The sequence below is a fragment of the Melanostigma gelatinosum genome (genome assembly GCF_949748355.1).
Source record: "Melanostigma gelatinosum genome assembly, chromosome: 3".
Taxonomy (NCBI): domain Eukaryota; kingdom Metazoa; phylum Chordata; class Actinopteri; order Perciformes; family Zoarcidae; genus Melanostigma; species Melanostigma gelatinosum.
In genome coordinates, this window is record NC_136636.1 from 27,088,606 (window position 1) to 27,113,270 (window position 24,665).

At 42.2% G+C, this 24,665-nt stretch overlaps 1 protein-coding gene across 1 annotated transcript in view; it reads right to left on the reverse strand.

Annotated features, from left to right (window-relative positions):
- Nucleotides 1-24,665, reverse strand: part of LOC306775204 (copine-9-like) — a gene marked incomplete at its 5' end in the record, with an annotated part of 176,786 nt that overhangs the window by 108,790 nt on the left and 43,331 nt on the right. The window contains one exon of the mRNA XM_079265512.1: nt 13,508-13,611. Coding sequence (XP_079121638.1) covers nt 13,508-13,611 — 104 coding nt within the window. The remainder of the gene's footprint in view (nt 1-13,507; nt 13,612-24,665) is intronic.

A 24,665-nucleotide genomic window follows, 5' to 3' on the forward strand; every position in this document is an offset into this window, starting at 1 on the left:
CGACCGCGTTTCGGGGTGATAAGACAGCAATACTCGCATCTCACCGCAGTGATAAAGATCTGTTTTGTTTTGGGGATTCTTTTATTTTGTTTTGGTTTTATTCTCTCTTCATCAAATCGGCTCTGTGAGTGAGATTTAGAACCGCAACTATCACCGTATAAGCGTGGCCAGTCGGGTCAGAACCTGACTGCAGAGTTGTGCGGCTAGATCAGCTGTTTTCTCACATTCTCACTGCAGCGCCGAGCACCACGCTCAGAGCTCTTCCTCTCTCTCTCTCTATCTCGCTCTCTCTCTCTCTCTTCCTCTCTTCCTACTAACCCGCATACACATAGTTAGAGTCACTGATTTTGGGTGAACCTCTCAGACTCGTGGTTGCGTAATCTATTGTCCCAACCCACATGGTGCGCCTTCCCACGTGTAGCCACCTCTCAGCCGTTTTGTCGTACGTCTCTAGACTCCGCCATCTTTGCTTGTAGGCTCACACACCTTGTTTTAGATGACCCCCCCATCACTGTTTGAGTAGGTTTTCCCCCCTCGTTTCCACACACACACACACACACATATATACATGTACATATATCTATATACATATCCTTACCCCACTTTATTCATTTGACTTTAGGTATTAGACATATAATTGTATGATAGTGTTTGTTGGTTTTGATATTTGGTTTGTTGGTTTTGATCTGATTCGATAATTTATTATTTTGATTGAATAAACTCTGTTATATTTTAAAGAGCAGTCTTCTGTGATTACTTGTGCATACGTGTGTAATAATAACTGGATGTACTGGCCTGTGCGCGAACTTAAACCTTCACTCTCACTCCAAACGTGTAATAGTATTCAGACTGTTAATATCGTGAGTGAACACTAATTATTAGTTTATAGTTTGGTTATTGGTCCCTGTCCGCAGGGTGGTGCCCCGTTCTTATTAGTAATTACTAATTAACTTATTAGTTTCATATTTGCTGATGACCAAACACGCTCCTTTACGTTCCCAACAGGGTTGTCCTTCATAAAGGAGATCGGGGTTTGGATCCCCGGCTCAGCTAGTCCATGTCGATGTGTCCTTGGCCATGACATTTAACCCCAATTTGCTCCTGTAGGAGCAACTTACCATTTAAATAAAAATGCTGACTATACTTAAAGGGTAACAGCAGAATATTTCGGCCTTAACCCTATTTCCCCATGTTTTTGTGTCGAAGTGACAAATAGGGACAACCATTTTTCTAAATACAGAACCTCAACGTTGCCTGGCGACAGACATAGCGGCAACCTCTTGCTGCACCTTTACTGTCAACAAATCCCACAAAAAAGACCAAAACATGCAATGAATCTAATTACTAACAACTATTTTTTTAAGTAAAATGGTGGCATGCCAGCGGCAGCCTGTTGCAGCAGCTGCCTGCGTGTCTTTTAATTTTAGTATTTTGTCACTCTTTCCTCTCTTCCTTTAGTTTTTTCTTTATCCTTAACGTTTGGTTATTACAGTCAGACAACGGACCGTAACGTTTTTCTCAACATTTCGCGTGGCTTTCTGTTGCCCCCCTTGGCAGGTCTGATCACAACCTGGTCCTGTTAACACCCAGGTATGTTCCTCTGGTGCAGAGGCTGCCTGCGACCACCAGGACTGTGAGGAGGTGGTCTCAGGAGGCTAATGACGCCCTGCAGGACTGCTTTGAGTCAACGGATTGGGGTGTGCTGTGTGGACCACATGGGGAGGACCTCAACAGCATGACAGACTGTATCACGGAATATATTAAATTCTGTGAACAATCTGTCATACCATCCCGGACGATACGCTGCTTCCCCAACAACAAGCCATGGATTACCAGTGACCTGAAAGTTCTTCTTAACGAGAAGAAAGCAGCTTTCAGGTCTGGGGACAGGGACAAGCTCAGGAGAGTCCAGCGCGACCTGAAGGTAAAGCTCAGAGAGTGCAAGGACACCTACAGGAGGAAGCTGGAGGCCAAACTCCAGCAGAACAACGTGAAGGAGGTGTGGACAGGGATGAAGCAGATCACCGGCTTCAAGGTTGGAGGGAGACAACCAGGGGGCTCCCTGGTGAGGGCCAACGAGCTAAACTGTCACTTCAATAGGTTTAGCTCACAGCCCTCATCTGTCTCCTCCACACACCACACCTCCCAAACACCTCCCCCTCTGTCCCCCCTGGTGAGCTGCATGGACTCAGAGCTCTCCACTTCTAAGGGCTCTGCCACCACCAACACTATGACCCCCCCTCCCCCCCCCCCTCTCTGTGACGACTGGCCAGGTGAGAAGACAGCTGGAGAGACTCCACCAAGGCAAGGCTGCTGGACCTGATGGCATCAGCCCCAGGGTCCTGAAGACCTGCACCATCCAGGTGTCTAATGTCCTTCAACACCTCTTCAACCTGAGCCTGAAGCAGGAGGAAGTCCCGGTGCTGGGGAAGACGTCGTGCCTGGTTCCTGAACCAAAGAAGATGACACCATCTGGCCTCAATGACTACCGACCAGTTGCCCTCACATCACATGTGATGAAGGTGCTGGAGAGGCTGGTCTTGGCCCGCCTCCGGCCGCAGGTGAAATCCTCACTGGACCCTCTGCAGTTTGCATACCAGCCGCATGTGGGGGTGGACGATGCCATCATCTACCTGCTGCAACGAGCTCAGTCGCACCTGGGTGGAACCGGTGGCTCTGTGAGAATCACTTTCTTTGATTTCTCCAGTGCATTTAACACCATCCAACCAGTGCTGCTGAGTGAGAAGCTGTGGGTGGTGGGGGTTAACGCATCCACCGTCTCCTGGATCACTGACTACCTCACAGGCAGACCACAGTTTGTCCGACTGGGCCGTGTGCTGTCTGATACGGTGGTCAGTGATGTTGTAGCCCCACAGGGAACTGTTCTGTCTCCCTTCCTGTTCGATCGTTCAACGTGTGCAGCAAGATGTTGGAGATGTTCTACCAGTCTGTTGTGGCCAGTGCACTGTACTTCACGGTAGTCTGCTGGCGGAGCAGCATTGGAGCCGGAGACACCAACAGACTTAACAAACGAGTTAAGAAGGCCGGCTCCATCATTGGCTGCAAACAAGACTTTCTGGAAGAGGTGGTGGAGAGGAGGACACTGAAGAAACTATTATCCACATTGGATAACCCGGACCACTCTCTCCACCACCTCCTGCAGGGACAGCAGAGCACTTTCTCCAACAGACTGATCCAGCTCCGCTGTCACAAGGATATATACAGGAGAACATTCCTGCCCTCTGCAAAATCACTGTATAATAAATCACCTCTGGCCAAGTCAAACACAAGACTGTAACACTGATACACTGTTGTTGCTGCTGTTGGTGATCTTGTGCACTACTGTTTCGTTTATTTTTATTTTTCCTACTAAGTTAACTTAATACAATTATATTCAGTGTATATACTGTGCATTTTCATTACTTTGTTTTCTTAAATTGAATAGGTCCTGCTCTGTTATTTTATTATATTGTATATAGTGTGCATTTTCCATACCCAATATTTTATTTTAGTGTGTAACCCTGTTTGCTGCTGCCACAGACAAATTTCCCCTTTGGGATGAATAAAGTACATTTCTATTCTATTCTATTCTATTCTATTGAATGTGTATCAAAGCCTTCCTCTGTGTCATAAAGCTCCATTGTTGTTCAAAGACTATTAAAACCACATCCAAACTGTTGCACTCATGTTCCTCTATTACCATGAACACACACACTGTAGTTTATTTTGACTCAAGCCCACACACACCAAATACTCACCAGAGCATTAATCCGCCACTGAAAATCATTTTCAACAATTGCAAATTATCTCCTGTTTAAGTACCATTTGCTAAAAACTAGTGACCAGCTGTTCGAAATAATCAGTCTTTTTGTAAAAATGATTCCATATATTTGTGATCTGTTAAAGATATATGTCTTGAATGCAATAGTAGACTTATAACTGCAATACGACAATATATTTCTGAACAAAAGATCACAGTGACAATACTACGTTTGATGTATTGCTTGTCAAGATCAGTTCAGTCCATTCATCTCCCGTTCCTCATGGAAACAATACATCACTTTCCCTATCTATCCATCTATTGTGATTCAGTGTGCTAAAAATAACCTGTGTTGAGAGGTGGGAGTTTAATAATTGATTCCCTCTACTGGGATGCTCCCTTTTATTGGAATCCCCTCTCATGATCCCATATCAGGGAGACCACCACAGCACCCTCCTGGTGCAATCCATATCTGGGCCATGCTGGGACCGAACACCCATTTATTCCTGTTTCAAAGACACGGTTTCTTTTCTTGTTGTGAGGCTGTATCTACAACAACATCGGTGCTAAAAGGTGGAGAAGTGACTAACAAACAGGATAATTCCTCATCATTGACAAGAACATGTTATGAAATGGTTCCACGAGTTAGGAAGTCATTAATATGAATGTTAATAATGAATCAATGATCAGTTCATGACAAATAAAATAATATATCTATTAGGAACACGTGGAAAACACCAGATGTGCCGATTTCATCCAAGGTGCTGGGGAGCCTGTCTTTACTATGCAACTAAAACCCACGAGCCATGATGACAGTGATGATCAGGGATCAGGGATCTCTAAAAGTTAGATTTGCTGCCTAATTCTTTTGTGCTGATCTGTGATCCGATCTGTGAGTCCGATCATAAGCACCCGTTCCTATCCGTACGTGGCATATGCACATCGCGCACAGATCATAGTCCTTTTCCTGAGCAGCAGCCCATATAAAATGAATCTCCACTGATGTGGAAACAACATATGTACTGTAAGTACACTTCTGCAGCTCAGTGGAGATGCAGCCTACCTGGACTGCAGGAACACAGGCACCCAGGGCGTGTTCACATTCAAGCTTCACATTTGGCTTACATTTCAAACTAGAAAATGCATTTCCTGCTGAAAATGCGTTGGAATGCTGAAAGCTGAAATGAATCTCAAAAACATTGCTGAAAATAGATATCCAATTTAAAAAAAATTGCAAAAAGCTGAATAATTCAAAAAGTTGAAAGATTACAAATATGAAGTTATGCCACCCCTCTCCTGAAAGAGCTGAACATTTTGATATTCGAACGGTTTCTGTAGCTTAAAAGAATTCCAGCAGTAGTGATATTTGTTGTAGTAGTAGAAGTATTATTCACAGTATAAGTATGAGTAGCATTTGAATAAGTACTAGTTGTAGCAGTAGTGATATTTGTAGTAGCAGTAGTAGTAGAAGTATTTGTAATTAGAAGAAGTAGTAGAAGTAGTAGTATCAGCAGTCGTACTAATAGTTGTAGTAGTATTAGTACAGGTTATTAGTACTGGTAGTAGCAGGAATAGCAGTATTTGCAGTTGTGGTATCAGTAATAATAGTAGTGGTAGTGGTAGTAACAGCAGTAGTGGTAGTAATAATATGTATGGTAGCAGTAATAGCAGTAGCAGTAGTAGTAATAGTAGCAACAGCAAAAGTAGTAGTAGTAGTGGTAATACTAGAAATATTAGCAGTAGTAGTAGTTGTTACAGTATTAGTAAGAGCATTCATTATTTCAACAAAAAAGCCAAATTTTGAGCTTGTTTAAATACAGTTAATCCATGGGGCTTTTATTTTGAAAGGGTGGTGCTGGGTGGGGGGGAGAGGGGGAGAGGAGACATAATCATCATGTTTGACACACAAACAGAGGTTATTAAATGCCTGGCTTCATCACAAGCATTTCAATTAGAATTCACTCTTTGGGGCTTTTATTTTGAAATGGGGTGTGTGTGTGTGGGGGGGGGGGTCCTCTAAAAGTCTCTAAGACCTGAATGACTGTATGAGAGAGAGACATAGACAGGGAGAGAGAGAAGAAAGAATTTGTGTGAGAGAGAGAGAGAGGCTCTGATATCTCTGGCAAACTTTCTCATTTGGAGATTGTCCGATGTTTTATCTTTTACAGCTTTCATGACTGTTGTCCTGCTCTGCCATGTCTTTCCTCACCTCTCCCTCTTGTGTCGCGGTGTGTGTAAATGTCACTCGAATCAGGAAACTTATCAGAATACCAGTGGTGTATAAAGTACTCAAAAGCCATACTTGAGTAAAAGTAAAGATACCTTACTGGAAAACTACTCAAGTAAAAGTAAAAAGTCACCTATTAGAATCCTACTTGAGTAAAAGTCTTAAAGTATCTGATATTTATTGTACTTAAGTACAAAAGTACTTAACTATCAAAAGTAATTTTCTGATATTAAATGTACATCACAACCTGAACATTAAATGAACATCATAACCTGTTCATTGAAAGTAAAAGTACAAGTAAATGCTGTTAATAAAAAAGCAAAGGGTCAGAATTTTGAGAATTATGAAGTTTATTCTTTTAAGTGCTGTTGCATCATGACCGAGGACATGGAGCTGTGTTGAACATAATTGGGTTGGCTGTGATCCATCCAGGAGCAACAATGTTCAACATAACATATTGTACATAAGTATACTTTTGCATCTACTATGAACTTATCATCATAATTCTCCGAAAAGCAATATGACACTATGAAGGAGTTGTAACAGTGCGTTTATAAGTATGCTCATTCCGACTAGAGGATGTAGAGGACAAATGCATAATATTATGTTCAGCAAAACATATCCACTTGATGCATCAGGTCAGTGTTTAGAGAAAGGACACCTGCCTTGTAAACTCCTATGGGCCTGATTTGAACACAATAGGCAAAGGTTTTGCTCAAGCTGAATCTGCAATTGGGCGACTGCTACCATCATAACTCCATCTGATCATCCACAACATGACTCAAATATCAAAACATGATCAATACTAAAGCAGCACCGAAAGGAACAACCCAGTCATTACTTGAAACTGAAAAATGTCCTGTTCATCTTCAGAAGAAGTTGGTTTTCAAAATTGCGAGAATTCAGTCTCGCTCTTCTTGGGCTGAAGACTAGTCCTGCGATGCTAACTAGCCTTTCACAGGCCGCTGAGGCAGGTAGAGGTGTGTTCAGCGTCACAGACAGCTTGCGCACAGCTGCGAAGGATTTCCCTAATGCTGCGCTCTCGCGGCTCCTGTCAATCCGTGTATATAGCTACAGCTAACGTTAGCCAACTAGTGCTGCACAACTGTCAACACTTCCTCAGCTCACTAACTCGCTAGCGATCCACTTGTGTTGGTCTTCGTCACCACCGTCGTTTGTTGCGGGAGTAGCAGGTGCTTCCATTTCTACTTCCATCATGAAATCAGTCATCGTAGAGTGGAATTATACTCATGTAGTCGCCCGCTAGCTGATAGCATGTAGCATCCTGGGCATCACTGGGAATCAAAACGCCGCGGCTTTGAGTGCACTTGTTTGCAATTGTGCATTAACGTGATTAACCAATGATTTAACTTGCTGCTGTCAGGATCCAGGATCCCGGTCTGACCCGGTGTGTGTTTCCCCTGATCTCCTCTCCTCATGTGTCCTGTCATTCCCCTGTTTGTTGTGGTGTGCCATGTGCTCTGTTTGTCCTCTGCCTCCAGACACCTCCCATGGCCGCACCCTTAATTGTGCACAGCTGAGGACACTCCAGCCGATCACCTCCTGCAGCCTGACACACCAGACTCAGGGCCCACTAATGAGGCTCCTGTCACTATATAAGCTCTGGTCCTGCAGTCTGGGGTTGTCAGGTCGTACCGTCTTTCACCCGCTGAAACCCCGTGGCATCCTCTGCCCTCCTTGTGTTTGTGGATTACACTCCGCCGCTCTGCCCTCCTTGTGGTCCACGGATTACACTCCGCCGCTCTACCCGCCATGTGTTAAACGGACTACACTCGCCGTCAAGCTGCCAGGCCTCCGGTGTCGAGCCACGGGACTCACACCGTCGATCTGCCACTCGGGTGTCGGACCACGGGCTCCACACCTGCTCACACAGTCTAAATAAAGCCTGTTAATATTCACTTCTGTCTCCTGTGGTCTTGCGTTTGGGTCCTATATGTGAACTCCCGTGACAGCTGCTAGGACCACTGATTCACCAAACCTGCTTGCGTGCAGTCTGTGTTCCACCACAGTCCCCGACGCTGCTCTCATGATTAATTTTTTTCTCAAGATAGATTTGACTTTGTAGCGAGTAACGAAGGTTTCAGGGGAAATGTATCGGAGTAAAAGTATCAGTTTTCTTTGCAAAATGTAGTGAAGTAAAAGTAAATAGAAATATAAGTAGTAAAGTACAGATATCCAAAAAAACTACTTAAGTACAGTAACGAAGTATTTCTACTTCGTTACTATACACCACTGCAGAATACTCATGTCTGATTGGCCGAGATGCAACACGTAACAGCTGCAACAAATCATGTGTGTGCGGCTTTTATTTTAAAATGGGGTGTGTGTGTGTGTGTGTGGAGGGGGGGGGTTGGAGGAGAGGGGAAAGACATCTAAAGATCCCTAAGACCTGAATGACTGGATGAGAGAGACACAGAGAGGGAGAGGAGTGTATGTGCGCGCGTGTGTCTGTGAGTCTGTGTGTTTATCAACATCACTAATTGGCTCAATCGCGAACACCTGTGTGCCTGAAGCCATTTCATGGAGATAAAACAGGGAAACACCTCTCAAACAAATCATCAAAACTCCCATAACCGTAGCTCCTATTGCTCCGATATTAATAATTGAGGGGAAGAATGAGTTGAAGAACAGATCCTGTAAAAATTGTGTCTGTTGTGTAAAAAATGTGGCTTAATTGGCGATCTAGAAATGGGGTACCGTGTTCTGTGGAAGATGTTTTTGAAGCAAAATTTAACATTGGTCTCTATGGAGCAGAAAGTTGGTTTTCCTCTCAATTAACGGCTTCCGTGTCAAATGTGGAAATCTGTGGGATTCCACAGTAATTTTTCTACGACAAGGACAATATTAGCTACTTCTACATCCAGAAATTATGCGTGAAGATTGTGGACACAGTGGCAAAATACAAATGTTTTTTTCACAAGAATCTCAAGCTGCTCTTCACTCTAGCGGTGACATCACTCACTCTAAGCTGCGCAATACACACCCATTATAAAGTCAGAAAAGGGCTGAAAAATCATAAAAGTTAAATTGCTGCAGTTCAAAAAGTATAAAAGATGTCAAAAAGCTGAATCATGTTGGCAATAGTTGAGGGTTTTCTCAACATTTGAAAGTTGAAATGGTGTCTGTAGCTGAAAGTATGAGGAAGTTGAAGGATTTGAAAGTTGAAGAAGTTTAAGAGGATTTGAAAATATTCTCCATAGAGATCCCATTCAAAAATAAAGTTGCTAAAAGCTTAATAATTCAAAAAGTTTAAAGGTTAGAAATAGAAAGTCATAGCAGAGATGAGCTGAACATTTTGATAGTTGAACGGTTTCTGTAGCTTAAAAAATGAAGAAGAAGCGTTGCGACGAAAAACAGGGGGGGACGGAAGAAATAGAGGAACTAGAAAAAGCATTTCCTGCTGAAAATGCGTTGGAATGCTGAAAGCTGAAATTAATTGTGAAAAAATTGCTGAAAATTAAGAAATGGGAGACTATCTGTCTGAAAAATGTTGAAGCCCGAAAGCATTTAAACTGCACTGCTGTAAAACCTTCTCGTTGAAATGTCTAACTATGGTGTCTGTAGCTGAAAGTATGAGGAAGAAGAAGGCTTTAAAGCTCAAAGGCGTTTACGCAGTTCGTTGCATTATTCTCCGAAACAACGAAACGAGGGCATTCAAACTAAATGAACTGTAAAGATTCAAAAGACAACCGTAAACTCATATCTCAGATTCATGGACTACTTACTTACTGTCTTTGTACAAGTCCTGTAAAGAAGTCAAGTATTACACGCATTATAAATAAAAGAAGGTTGAATATCCTGTAAACTATTTAATTGTTTACAGGACTCAAATGAAGATTTTTAAGACCTCCTGTTTCTAAAACATGAAAAATGAATTAGCCTCAGTATAATCCCTAGAAATGTAAATGCTTCTTTTGAAAGTAAATAGTTTGTGACAGTCACGTCTGAAAAACTCTGATCGTGCGCCAAGTTACAAAAATTCAGAGGTGCACGCCCAAGCGCTGCGACCACTTGCGAAGGAGCCATTGAGCACCTCGCATCTGAGATTACGTCATTTTCTTGTGCGTGTGCCTCACACCGGCTTCACTACAGTGAGTATAAACTAGGCTTTAGTCTCAAGCCCTGAACCCTGCGTTACCTACTGCAGAAAAACAAGTTCCATCACTTTTTCAGCACTTTGGCATTGACTTGTTACCAACGTATCGATTCTCAGTATTCTCGTGACATCTCAAATTTCTAATATCGCTCTGAGAGTCTAAAGGCCGACACCATTAAGTGAGGCTTGGTGACATCGGAACTACACACAGGGCTGTTGGTTAACTACTGTAGCTAGCGCGCTAATCAGAATGAGAATCAGAATCAGAACCGTTTATTGCCATGGTATGTTGAACATACAAGGAATTTGGCGTGACGGGAGGTGCAAAACACAAGCATTTGCATGTCAAAGTTCATCAAAGTTTAACTTGTCAAAAATTAAAAAGTTGTGCAGATTTACTTTCTCCCTGCCAGCAAATCCACTCAGTGAATCAATTTGCAATGGAGTCTCTCACATGTATAAATGACGGAAGGTTTACCATTACAAGCACTGCAGGAGAATACTGTATTTATCAGATAAGTGAATTGACAACTAAATTCTGTTGATGTGAACATTTCTACCCTCGTGATGGGGGTCCAGAAATCTCACACATCATTGGTTAATTTGCAACAGATGATTGTCATACCTGCTTAAACAGGCAGGACTCAGCAGTAATGTGGTTGTTTGGCCGGTGTCTGTCCGTTTAAAATGACCAGGCTAACTCATTATTATTCCATTAAATAATGAGGCTGGCAGTATTATATCTTTTTTTCACTCTGCAGTGTTTTGTCCACCTCAGCGCTGCTCTCCTTCACTGCAGGCTACAGAGTGAGCATTTCACTGCGCATGCGAGTGTAAACTAAATTGTGAAAGATAAATCATTTTTTTGGCGCACAGGTGCTCGTGACTCTGAAATTCTCACATCCAAGATGGAAAATACATAGATTTACCCAGATGTCGGTTTCTGTCCCTTTCTCGCTAAGAATACAAACCATTCAGCGAGCAACTTCTCACTTGTAGCTGGCTCTAACCATCACTGTCGGCAGTTAAAATGACAACGAGATTGTGTCGGCTGTCACTGATTAATGCAGGCGACATTTAAACTTGTTTGTTGTCTGGTGTCTACACTCAAAGATTCCCTCCACGCTGTGACACCACTGGCCAATCTGTCCAATCGTCTGTCCCGTCTCTGGCTGATCTCATCAAGTCATTTTCAGGAGTCGAATCCTCCCGGTTCAACTTTCATTCATATCAAATCAATAAATCAAACAAAGCAAACTTCATGGTGTCTAATTTGTTATTAATGGGATTTTTTGGTAAATACATTGTAATTGTAAAATTTCTCATAGAAAATAAACATTCCTAAAATGTACACATTTCTTGTGACAACTCACTATTTGATTTGATTATCCTTAAGTCTCTAAAGCAGCAGGGCATATGATCAGTATTACAGAGGTGAGAGTACCAATTGACAATCCTTAACTTGCGGTAAATACAGGAATTCAACAGCCTATCTCACTTTACCTTTTTTACTTGACTTTTGAAATCGTTTTACTCACAGTATGAATCATTGTCAGGCAAAAATAAGAGGAGGCTTGGTTGTAGAAGACGATTAGTGCTGCTGCTAAATAAAAATCCCCCCAAACGCAATAAACTTAAATTTTAAGCAGCCAGAGTCGGGGATTAGCCAGGATTAAAGATGGAACACCCCAAGATATTGCATGTCAAGGGTTCATGAAAACACAACTCCTGGCATTCGCTCTGATCTTCACAACTGTTTTGGAAGAAGGAAATAACGGGAGGAACAGGCCAACCAGCTTTGTGACCAATCTTCTTTATTTTTTATATATAAGTCCTGTACGGTGGATCCTTCGATTTAACTTTACACCACCATCTGTGTCAATCACTCGACAATTGAAGACTGCAGCTTCTCTTGTTATTGGCTGAGCATCTGGATTGGCCAGATCAATGCCGTCACTGAGTGTTGTTGATGTGTACAGTTATTGACCATACACTGGTGCTCGGAGAGGTGAAGAGTAGCTCTGATCAATCGGAGGCTCTATGGCCTCTTCCAGTACCATGCTGGGTCTCTCCTCTGAGCCCCCTGTAGGGGCTTCCATCCCCTCTATGGAAGAATGGAGGAGGCAAAAGTTTAAGTTTTCCCTTCCTCTCTGCCTCCTCTGTTGGTGACTTCACATTAAGAGTTACTGGTGTAAAAAACTGTGTTTTCATGAATGCACTGTGTCAGCAAGACATTTCAAAACGGTAAAAGAGGATTAACCAGTGCTGGATGGGTTGACCACGACTAAAATAACAAATTATTTACACTTCAGCAGTGGTTCAGAAATCAGAATTCTGCCTCCAGATCAGGGTTGCTTCTTGAAAACTAAAACTGAAACCAAAAAGATAATTGCGTGGAGTATTTATCCAATACTGTGAAGCCAACGGAGACGGAGACTTGCTGGAGCAGTCGGGGTTTAATCACCTTGCTCAAGGGCAGTGTGGTAATGATGGACGAGCAAGCTGTGCGCCTTTATTTCCCCGACCTGATTTTCACCCACAAAACATTGAGACACTGGATTTGACCAAAAACGATTAATTTAAGAAGATGCTGACTAGTAAGGCTTTTTTAAGATCAGAAAGAAGGCGTGGCTTACTATAAGGGGCTAACCACCCATCACGCCATTGAAACAGGAAGTCTCTGCTGAGTGCAATGACGCCTCCTACAAGAGTGCAAGACAAATGCTTGGGTCTGGTACGGGAATCCTTCAAGTGATCAGGCTTTTTTGTCATAGGCACTCCCACTTACCAGACCCCCTTTTTGCCAATTAGCATGAACTACACCCACGCTTGACCTCCATGCCAAATATCATCCTCCTAGGGCTAAACAGTGGCCACAAAAGCGGTGGGAAGGTTTTTGTCAACTTACCGACAGAGTAGTAAAAAGCCTCAATCATCCTGTTTAATAGGCTACATACATTTATTGACGGATGACATTTCTATTTTTAAAGGTGGAGACCAAAGTTTTAGGAAAGCTGCATGGTACTAGAATGTCCATGTGAGAAAGAATCTGCAAAAAGTACATAGCTGAAGGCTATGTCAAAAGATTAAAGTTTTTTACGATTTTTAAGGAATAGTTTTATAATGTGGACTATATTTTCTGTTTTCTCCAATGGAAACCCAAAGCGATAAAGACATTTGTAACATAGTGTTTGATACTGCTCATTTACTATCTAACATTTTCATGAGAGTCATACAGTCAAACAGCTTTTCATGGTAATCAGCTTTGACTGGAGGCTTCCAGACCTAGTGGGTATGAGTCAGCAGGCCCAAATAAGAGGAGGCTTGATTGAAGTCATTCCCTGGTATAACAAAGGAAACAGACAGCGGTGCTGTAGAGGGAAAAGGTGATGTTTCCACTTACACATCAAAGCGAAGGTTCTGCTTCTCTTCAAAGAAGAAATCGAGGACAAACTTCCTGACAAAGTCGGGGTTCAGCGTGTTATCGATCACTTCTGTCCGACCGAACTGGTGGAAAGACAAGAGAGAAGATAGACAGAGAGGAGGAGAAAGTCAACATCATACCGATCAATCTGTTGAGAGGGGAAAAGCAACAAACACTGTAGGAGGGTAACTCCTGCTGTTCTGCTGCTGCTTTTGTAGGTGTGTAAGTTCTCAACCAGAAAACATTGGAGAGAAAGTGACACACTAAAGAGAAGTCCTAACCTGATTAAGTTCCTGCTCAAACTTACTTGGATAAAAATGACCCAGTTACATTAATTCTCTTTTTTTTTTGTTGCTGTAAATGTAAATGACTTGGATTTCTTTGGTTCTGAAAGCTCCATAAAGGCCATCAAAGGCAGGGAGATCTATTTACATAATCAATTTAGATTTACTGGGACAAAGTACAAAACAAACTCATTTCTCTGAGAGACTTCAGTACTTCAGTACTTGCCAACATTTGTAATCATTTGTGTGTGTGTGTCAGAAGTCTGACATTGTACATGTGTAATGGGTCCTTGGGTCCGTAAAAGAGACACTGATCTTAATGCAACTTCCTGAATAAATAAAGCTCAACTTATAACTTCTGGACTATGAAACTGCAACATATCCTCATACAAAGGTCTGTGTATCTTATGTTAAAATATAAACAATTAGTGCGCCTGTAGAACCTGTTTAGGGAACAAACTTCCCCTCGAGTGACCAATAAAGTACTTTAAACTGAATTCACCCATGGCTAAAAGAATGTAAAAGAATAGATATCACCATGAAACTTCCCAGTTGATTACTCACATTAAGACAATCGATTTTTGTATGACAAGTTTTCTGAAATGCTGTGTTTAAATATGCAAATGCAGCATTATCTAATGGTGACTTTTGGTGAATTATTTTGGATGTTTTCTTTCCACTAGTCTGAAAGAAGACATGTTATGGAAGCAGAACAGCCCAAAATCTCAACATTGAGCAGTGCATGAAAAATATGACATTCTATATTGCTAGCATCCTGACCATAGGACAATCATTTCCTAATGTATCCTGTAACACTGTGATGCCCACGAAAAGCATCCTCACATCAGTGATTCTGCTGTTGATGGCTGTACAATCACCCACTCATTCCCCCACTCACAAGACAATCCTCTCACGCTCTCTGGCAGGTGACAGTGATGAGCTATCGATCTGACAGGTTCCTATAACCCCCACCGCCACCTCTGTTTTCTGTTCCCCTCTGTCAGTCACAAGAGAATCTTCTCCATCACGGCCTTTTAATCTCTTTGGGTGGATTTCGGTCAGAGGTCTTAACGTCAGCGGCTACTGAAGCTCGATTGTAATAAGAGGCAAAGTCATGTTGTGAATTGATGCCATCAAAAAGTAAAAGTCTTAGATTTAGAAATGTATTAAGCATCATGTTTTAATCATGGTGTGGCCATGGTTACATGTGTTTTTGTTGTGCATTGCAAGACAGCCACAAGTGAGTTCAAAATCACAATTAAAATGGTCTGATTGAAGGAGGCGACACAGCTATGTTTTATACAGTTCCAAATGATCACATCTATGTGAAGACCAAATCCAGTCAATGGGATTATCTATGATTTGCACTACATCCCAGTGTGATGGCACTGGCGAACAGTACGGTTGGGTATCGTTTGGGTTTTTTCCGATACCGGTGCTAAAACGATACTTTTAAAACGATACTGGTGCCTAAACGGTGCCTGAACCGATCAAATTCAAATTGAACAATATATTAACTGTTTAAAGTATACTATAAATATAAATAAATACAAAACACATGGTTTCAAACTACAGCTTCAAACTTTTTAACTTCAAACTATGAACAATATATTAACTGTTAACAACAGTTTACAGTATACTTGAATAAATAAAAACAAATACAAAACACACACACACTGTACACACACTACAGCTTCAAACTTCAGCAATTATTTTGCAGAAATATGAGCATATTTGCCTTCTCTGGCAAAATACAACACCTCTCCTGACTAATTTTATTTTATTTTATTTTACCAGTTGGTGGCGGTAATGCGCCTATTCATCGTTTGCCAACCGCCACTACACATCAAAGAAGAAGAAGAAGGTTTTGCGTCCTGTGGATGTTGTGCTTATGAGCGGCAGCGCTAAGTACCCGGATGTCGATGGAGGAAGTCAGTAGCCTGCCAGCCGTTTGACAGATCTCGGTCTCGTTTTTTTTTTTTTTTTTAATAAATCATGGCAGAAGCTTCGCCAGAATGATGTAGGGGTTTGTTTCTAAGTGCGCACAGCTCGTCCGGTTGTAATACTACTATGACTGAGGAGCGGAGGGCCGAGGCTCTCGTTACCTGCTGCCAGGACGGAGTCATCAGAGTAGTGTAAAAAAAGTATTTCAATCGGCTCAGGCACCGAAAGGAAGCACCGAAAGGAAGCACCGAAGTCTGCGTTGCATTTCGGTCCGGTAGATACCGGTCGTAGAGGAACCACTATGGCACCGGGGTTTCGGTACCCAACCCTAGCGAATAGTGGTCATTATCTGATTGACCATACAGAATGCTAGCCAATCAGCATAGACCATCAGGCTTGATGGTGATGCTAGAGCCACTGAGGCCATGTCCACAGTACTACGTTTCCATTTAAAAACGCATATCTTTTGCTACGCTTACACAAAGCGTCCACACTAGGGTTTTACCTTGTAGTGTGGACAGGCGGAACCTAATTAGATTGGAAACGCCCCAATTTTACAGAAGACAACAAACAGCCTTGATTATCGGTCGACTACCAGGTTAATTTAACATGGAAAACTGATTACAGGCGTTGCTGAGCTTGTTGTCTTTACCAGCAGCTGTTGTCCAGTTAAATTCTGCAATTCTCTACTACTGCCGACATGCGGAGGAAGCAGCTGTTATTGGAGCGATTAGCGAGCTACGCGTCCAGCAGCGTTATCAGACCTACGGAGCGGACGTCTGAAGTCACAGTTTGCTCCTTTGAGGAGGGCGATGGACACTAAACGGAGGACTTTCCTTTTCTTATTAATGCTAAGTTTGTTCTGCACTATTGTGAAGTTCACACATAAACTGTAAAGGAACAAAAGCATAATGTTCTCCAGTACGACAGAGACCTCAGCCACGAGCAGAGCTACGAGTGAGAACAACGAAACTAACGAAACGAGTGGGAGACGTGTGTTGACCACATTTATGGACCCATAATCTATAAACTTTGATTTGTATGTGTTCATTTTAAAGTACATTTGATGTGTGTGTTAGAGAGAGATCGAACAAAACCTGCAGCATTGTAACTAAGTCTGCTTGAGTTTATAGAGGAAGATCTTCACTATCAAGTACTACCTTTCATTATTAAAGACTAAAATAATACTCTGCTGTCATTTCGGTAACTAAGCAACTAATCTACTTCCTGTTTACACCGGCACCCGCATGCCCAGTGTACGTGAATAGTCACGTGATATTGGTTTTCAGGCTTGCTGGTACAGACATTTCGCGAACGATGCTGAAACACCCGTGTGGATGTAGCCTGAGACAGATCTTACCTTTTCTTTCCACTGCCAGTGTTTTGTGTCTTTATCAACCCTTTCTCATGTTCCATAGCTGAGGTCTGTGTGTGGTTATTGGGTTTTGGCAACGAAAGCACTTTAGTTAAGGTTAAGATAAGATTATGGCTTCAATTAAATGTTATCAACGTAAATGAGTCAACTCACTTCAGACCTTTTGTGCATTAAACCAAACCATGACCTTTCCCAAGCTTTCCCGAAACAACTTCTCCCAAAACTTGCATTTTAAAACTTGCCAGGTCCTTTATTCAAAACTTTTTCTCATCATGTTGTTAAAAACATCGAATGTCAACTGGACAAAGGATTGTTCAGCCATATACTACACTGTACAGTGCAGTCACAGAGAGAAAGCCTCCTCCCCTGTACAGTGTAGCAGTTTTGGGTCGAGGCGGAGCACCGGTTTGCGGAACTTAAAGACTTCCTGCCACTGCTGCTCTGCTGACAGCTGCCAAAACATCCCAGCAGTCACACCCGCATTCCCACAGAGCCATTTGTTTCACATTCACCTGTTAACCATTCTCCCTGACTTCACAGTGGAGGAGCCCTCACAGAGAGGCTCGTCGTGTTCCCAACGGATTATTTAGCATCTTGGATGCCTGCTGCCAGTAAATAATAGCACAAAAAAAGTACCTGCAAGGAGTACTTCTTTCAAAAAGTGGTTGCGAAAAGCTGTCACTGCTTTTGTTTCTTTGAGACAGAGAGAAAAATCAGAGAGCGGGGAAATCATGAGAGACAATAAATGAAATCCATAAGCAAAAGACAAAAGGTCTTGGACTCATGATATTGGTTGAAAGCAATAAAGGCATTTCTGTTTCATCAAAGAACAAAATGTAGAACCAATTTCAACTGGAGCAAAGAAGAATAAATGTAATACATATACCTGTGAAGTACAGTTTATACAGCACATACATATACTTGTGTATGTGTGTGGCTGTTGTGCTGAAAAACTTGTTTCGTGATGTGCTGTTGAAACTGTGCATGATTGTGTTCATTTGGGTGTAATGCTGCGTTCACACCAAACGCGTCGCGAATTATTCGCGTGAGTAGATTACATACAAAGTCTATGCACAGACACGATGAGACTGGCGCGGCGCGAATTTGCGATGGCGCAGCGCGATTGATCATCGCCCCAAACGGGCGAGTTGAAATTTTTCAACTTCTGCGAAATATTCACGTTACGCCCTGGCGCGATAGCCTATCAGCATTGAGTTGCCCCCCTTGTCATCATACGTCCTGGCCTTGTTGAATCAGGAAATAAATACTGTAGCCGTCGGTGTTCACCCAGAGCTCTACGATACCTCACATCAATAGAGACCGGACCAAAATATATGTATAAATGTGTGTGTAAACCATATGGTACAAACAATGAATAGACGCTGCCGTATTTACGTCTACGTGACGTTATTCTGAGTGTTGGTGGAGCTGCTACAATCTTAGCATAGCCTAGCACCGATCCGTCCGAGCTCCATTGAGAAGACAAGTACAACTCGGCATCATTACGTAGTTATTTCGGAGTCCCTTTTTGTCGGTTTATTGCCGTTAAATCACAGCCAAATCAGTTTATTTTGTGTTCATACAGCTGTAGTAAACAGCGACGTGTGGCTTGCTAGACACAGTGAATACAGCTCGATAAAATCCACGGAGCTCCTTTGGACTATGTTATGAACCAGACATGACCGCGTTTAGTTTCCCGGGATATATGTGACTTCCACAACACGTACTAAGCAGAAATAGAGGTTATTGTTTTCATGGTTAATGGCGGACAGTTGACCGGCTTTCAGGGCGATAAGTCACGCCCCCTCTCCGGCGCCTCCAGCGCGATTCACGCGAATGAACACAAATGGTCCCCGGCATTTTGACACACGGCGGGAATACGCGGTGCGATGAATTCGCGACGCGTTTGGTGTAACATGACCATGACCATGTCTAAAAATATTAAGACGCATCACACATGCCATCTCACTGGTAAAGGTAAGACAACTGCACCATTGTCATGATCCCATTGTTTCCTGTATTGGTTAGAAGTCCTCTCCTCTTGCCTCGTTTTGCTTCACTTCCTGCCTTGGGGATTGAATGTCGAGCATTTTGGAAGCAGCTTTTGTTATTAAACCTCACCCTGAATTCAATTCATCCTGCCTTCCTGGTTTTGGACAGTTGGGTCCTCTCCGAACTTCGCCCTGACAACCACTTAAATATCTACCTAATGCTACCACAGAGTTCACAAACACGAAGCAAAGAAAACTTCTTCCCCAGCTCTGAAAATTCAAGTAGAAGGCAGCTGTAGTAAATAGTGTTATAGTTATATCGTAGTCTGTAGTTTTTATTGTACTACCATTTATTTGATATTCATTTGAGGAAGGATAAAGTCTCCTCATCGCTCCACATGGACGTGATGTTTATGTATCTGCTGCTCTTTTCATGTAACCCTGGCTCACCTAAATGGAACAGGGCCATAATTAATGTTATTAATAACACTTGTGTTTACCCTGCAATGACATGTCTAAATGGCTGCTGTGACAAGGACCTATGAATAACAACAAGTAAATCTGAGCTGTGTTTGCTTCACAATTAACCAACATCGATTATAGCTGCAGATTGCAGATTTATAGAATAGATTTGTTTGTTTAAATGTGTGTGCATTTCTGTCTGCACGCTCACCTGCCTTGAATTGCCCCTTGAGGGTTGAATAAAGTATTTTGAATTAAATTGAATGTAAGTACCTGGATCACACGATGAGCAACGAACACCACGTTGCTGAAAAGTAATGAACAAAAAGAATGAGTGCCGGTGGACTATTGTCCTTGCACGCTGCAGAGTTGCATCACGTTCAATCAAACGCATGACGCAACAAAGAAGTAGAGGAGCATCTACTGATTTCAGAGGAACCTTTCTCGCTGTGGCTGATGAGCAAAGCGAAGCGTGGGGGGTTAGGGGGGTTCCGGTGCACGGCAGTCCATTTAATTCTGTATGTGTGTGTGTGTGCACGTCTCCCAGCAGCACGGTAGTGTGAAGCCTGGCATCGTTGAGGCGATGAAGGCAGCATTGCTCTCCATTTCAGTCTGTTGTATCTGTAATGAAGCGTCTACAAAATGGAGGAGATAGTAGACACAGAAGGACAGGGGGGACAGGGAGATTGTCCTAACGGGTCAGAGATTACAGAAACGCATGTAACACCCACAATGTGGACAGAAAATGTCCACATTGAAATGAGGGACAGGATCCTTATTGTTATTCCCCCACAAAACAAAAGTTGAGAAAAGTAGGTTAGCATGGCTTCGTGTACCTCCTGGGGGAACAGGTTAGGCTGGCAGTGGTAGTTTTCTCATTTCTGTTGGTGCTCTTACTATGTTTAAAGGTAACATTAACCTTGAGTGGTCAGTACTTTATGAAAAGTAGAAATCTTGACAAAATGAACAGTGCGGAACGCACACACAGTACAGGCACAATTCTTCTAAATACGAGCTGAATATATTTCCTCAATGGCCATCAATAGAAAATGATTCCACATGAACTATTCATAAAAGAACATCGTTCTCGTATTGGACCAATGTTCTTTTCTATGACTAATTTTGACCTATAAAGATCATGAAAAAAGTCTAAACAGGATAGGAGCCCACATACGGTACAATAAAGCACACAAAATTACATTGAAGGCTTGAACGCACTGAAAGGGGTAAATGACGCACCTTATTTTACATGCATCAGTTGATGCTCTTATAACCACAGAGTGTATATAAGAAGTGGACGTAGTTGTCGTGAGGTCACCCATTAGTTTGACGTTTTGAAGCCTCGAGTCTGGCGATTTGGCTGTCGCCATCTATCTTGGCTTTTTGCAACTGATGAACGGAAGTGACCATATTTGGATTGACAAGATAAGATAAGATAGACTTTATTGTCCCAAAGGAAATTTGTCTTGGAAACATACAGTGTCTGCTGTTAAAAAAAATACAAAATGTCATATTGCATACAATACATACATTACATACACAGACTGTCGCAAGTCCACATGCACACACAGTACCTACAGTACATGCACAGACTGCAACCAGCCAACAAATACACTTCACACTGCCCATCGTCCTGCGACGTACATACGCCGTATACGGCAGAGACCTGTCAGTCACAGTAAACCCGCCCTAAAGCATCCCCTGCTTTGTGGTCTATTTGACTCTAAATGGACCATCATTTACAAAATGAACATCATGCTGTATTGAAGAAGACTTGAAACTAGAGATTGAGACCGTAAACTCATGTTTAGATCAAATAAGGACAGCGATACAGGTTGAAAAATTGTTAACTAATAAGGAATGTCCCTACTGTACTGACATGGAAAATAAGGTTGTTTTTTTTGGGGGGGGGGGTGTCATTTGTTGGCTTATATTTTTGGCTCTATTTCTAAAAATGAATGACAACAGGGAGAGGGGGTGATGACAAAGTCAGTTACCTTCTGGGGTTGGAGTAGTTTGCTGAATAAATATTGGCCGAAATATCCATATCATTTCATACATCCGAACATCGAAATCGGTATCGACCCCAAAAATCCCATATTGGCTGGAATCTGTTAAGATAAAACCACATTAAATAAAAGTGCTTTCTGATCAGTAACACATTTGATTATTCTCAAACTTGTCGCCAAAAGTACAGCTATTTTTACCAAGTGTTATAGACACAACAAGTTTTACCCTAAAACTGTCACAAATGTTTGACACTGACAATTGCTAAGGATATACGTATTCTTAAGAACTAGTGACATGCCGTCACTTAAAGAAAGTGTAGATTCTAACAGTAATATACACATATCTACAATGTTACACTGTCTCGGATAGTTTTCTTGGACACTGGGTAAAGTTAACCCAGTTATTGCCTTGGTGCTATATTGATATTCAGAGATGTCATTTTCTGTGGGTTTCTCAATACAAACAATCACCTTTGAGTCATCGGATCCATTTTTGGTATAAAATATTGATTATTAAAGCTTTAAACAATTTACAAAAATGAACAGAGAAACCCAAAGGGAGTTTACATCTTCACTTCCTTTAGGGGCCCAAAGCAGCTGATAAGTGTGGCTATGCCTCTGGCCAGTTTGGCACTTTTCCCCCAAAACATGTTCTATTTCCATAATCATACATCAACAACCAATTTGACATTGTACTTCCATCCCTTGATTTTGTTTCCTTATGATCAGTGGATACGCACTGAAAACAAACCACCTCTACAGGATAAAGACATAAAAATGCCACAAAGTTAGAGATTCTCTGAGTTTATAATCTAATGACATGAAGAGATGTCCCATAAACATCAACACAGCACACCTTCTTGGTCATTCACAGGACAATATACTGACTGATCCTGCTTTTTAGAGGGAGAAAAGTTTGACATGGCCTATTTTTCGGATGTGAAACGAAAGTATTTCTAAGAAATAATTGCTCCCGCGAGCTAATAAGCCGAATTATTTCGGAAATGAGCAAAGAGAAAGGAGTGCTATATTCAGTGTTTTGGATAACAAGCCCACCACTGACAGAGATGAGCGGTACAGTAGAAGATTTCATAAAACGGAATATGAGCCGTCTCCCTATCTCTTTCACACACACACACACACAATCTGACAAGAAGTATCTTTTAATTAGCTTCTCCTTTTCTTTAGGATGTTGTATGTGCAGTTTCTTCTTTGTCACCCACAAGAGTTTTTTGTTTTTTGGCAGAATTGTAAAGACAAAAAATATTCTTAGTGTGAGAATTTGATTTCTGCTAATTGCATCACAAAGTGCCTCGAGCTAGATCTGCCAATGTGTTCAACCGGCCCACGCACGACAAGCTGGTGACAATATGTGTGGCACGGGGGAGATGCTTGTTTCCTTTCGCTCGTTGACAGGCAGCTACGCTCACGTCCAAGGAGACGGTAAGAGGAGGAAGTGGGCAGCTGAGTGGGATCTGGAACTATGCCGCACTCCAAACTGGCAAACTCAGGCCCAAAGACTACTCTGCTCTTCAATCAGCTCTGATTTATACAAATAAAAAGGCAGTGGGAAATACATTCGCAGCAGGACCACGTGCTGCTGCTGCCGATGTAATCGACAGCTAAAGGCCCTGGACATTCCCCTGCAAGAGGAGAAAAGATCTGGCCCGCTGCTGACATGGAGAGGCGGCGAGGAAAAATAAAGTTTAGGATGCTCCCAGATAAACTTTTATCTTCTCACAGAGGCGAGAGGGGTTTTATGATATTTTCCAACTGTGATGTCTCTGCTTAGATGGAGGCTTGACAGTTTATCCTGTTTCTAAATCTGTGAAATGATTACTGCTCTATCGCTCCAAGCAACCTTAAATCTTTCCCATCAACTCGCTCTGCAGTTTAGAAAAAGGTATATTGCCTATATGGGCATAACAGAAACAGTCAAGAATCAGTCAAGCTGAAAAATGTTAACCCCGAGAACCAGTCTAAAAGAGAGCTAAAAGCAATAATACCTGAAAATTTGATACAACAAAACGTACGTATAATGAAAGAAAATAAAGAGTTCTTACTGATTCCTCTGCCAATATGTCCTTTAGTTGGTCATTTCTTAAAGAGTTGTCTTTAATATTGTTGTGGGCAGAGAAAGGAAATTGCTTTCTAAGTCAGCACTTGTTAATCTTTAAAGAAATATTAACCTTTGGTTGTCATAAGTGACATAAAGAATAACAGTAACACCAAAACAAAAAACACAACAGAGTTCTCACTCTGGAGGTCATTCTTTTCCTGTGATGACTATGAAAGTGTGATTTAAAAGATGTGCAGTCCATCGCTATGACTTCTCTATGAAATAATTCCTTACATGCTGAGAAATGATCATGAATGATCATGGAATTATGTAAACACATCTACAGATGTAGGTGAAACAAGCTAGCAAGCACGTCAACTTCAGCAACTGAACCAATCATGCTAACCGGGCCGGTTTGGGATGTCAACGGCAGCACATCCTGAACTTTTGTCTTAATTTGTGGTCTTTTTCGTATTTTTACGACAGAGTACACCTATCAACATCGGAGAAGGAAGCGTGGGGATTGGATTCATTTGTGGAGACCATTACCGCCCGCGGCCGACCACCCAGTTCGACCTGCCGGACCAAACACCACTGAAGTGGAGTTGACTGCCCCAGGAGGAGAGGAAGGAGAGCCGAGATGGAAGCTGCGCTAACCCAGCTAAGACCGAAGGCTACTCCACTACCCAGCCTGCTCCTGGCTGATGTGCTGTCGCAGGGAAATTCCGGCTAACCCAGCAACGGGAGGTCAGTGACTGTTGTGCCCTCTTCTTTACAGAGACCAGTCTCCATCGTGGCATCTCAGGACAGAGCCCAGGAGGTGGGACGAGAGGAGGCCGACTCTGTTTACATCAGTGATGCTTGGTCAGATTTGAAAGAAAATGTTTCCCTGATGTTGAATTTTTAATGTTAAGATGTCGCCATAGTATCTGCCCAGGGAATTGTTTTGTTGCTGCTGGTTAGGGGTGGGAATCTCTATATTAGTGACAAATAAAAAAGATTCTGTAGCAATG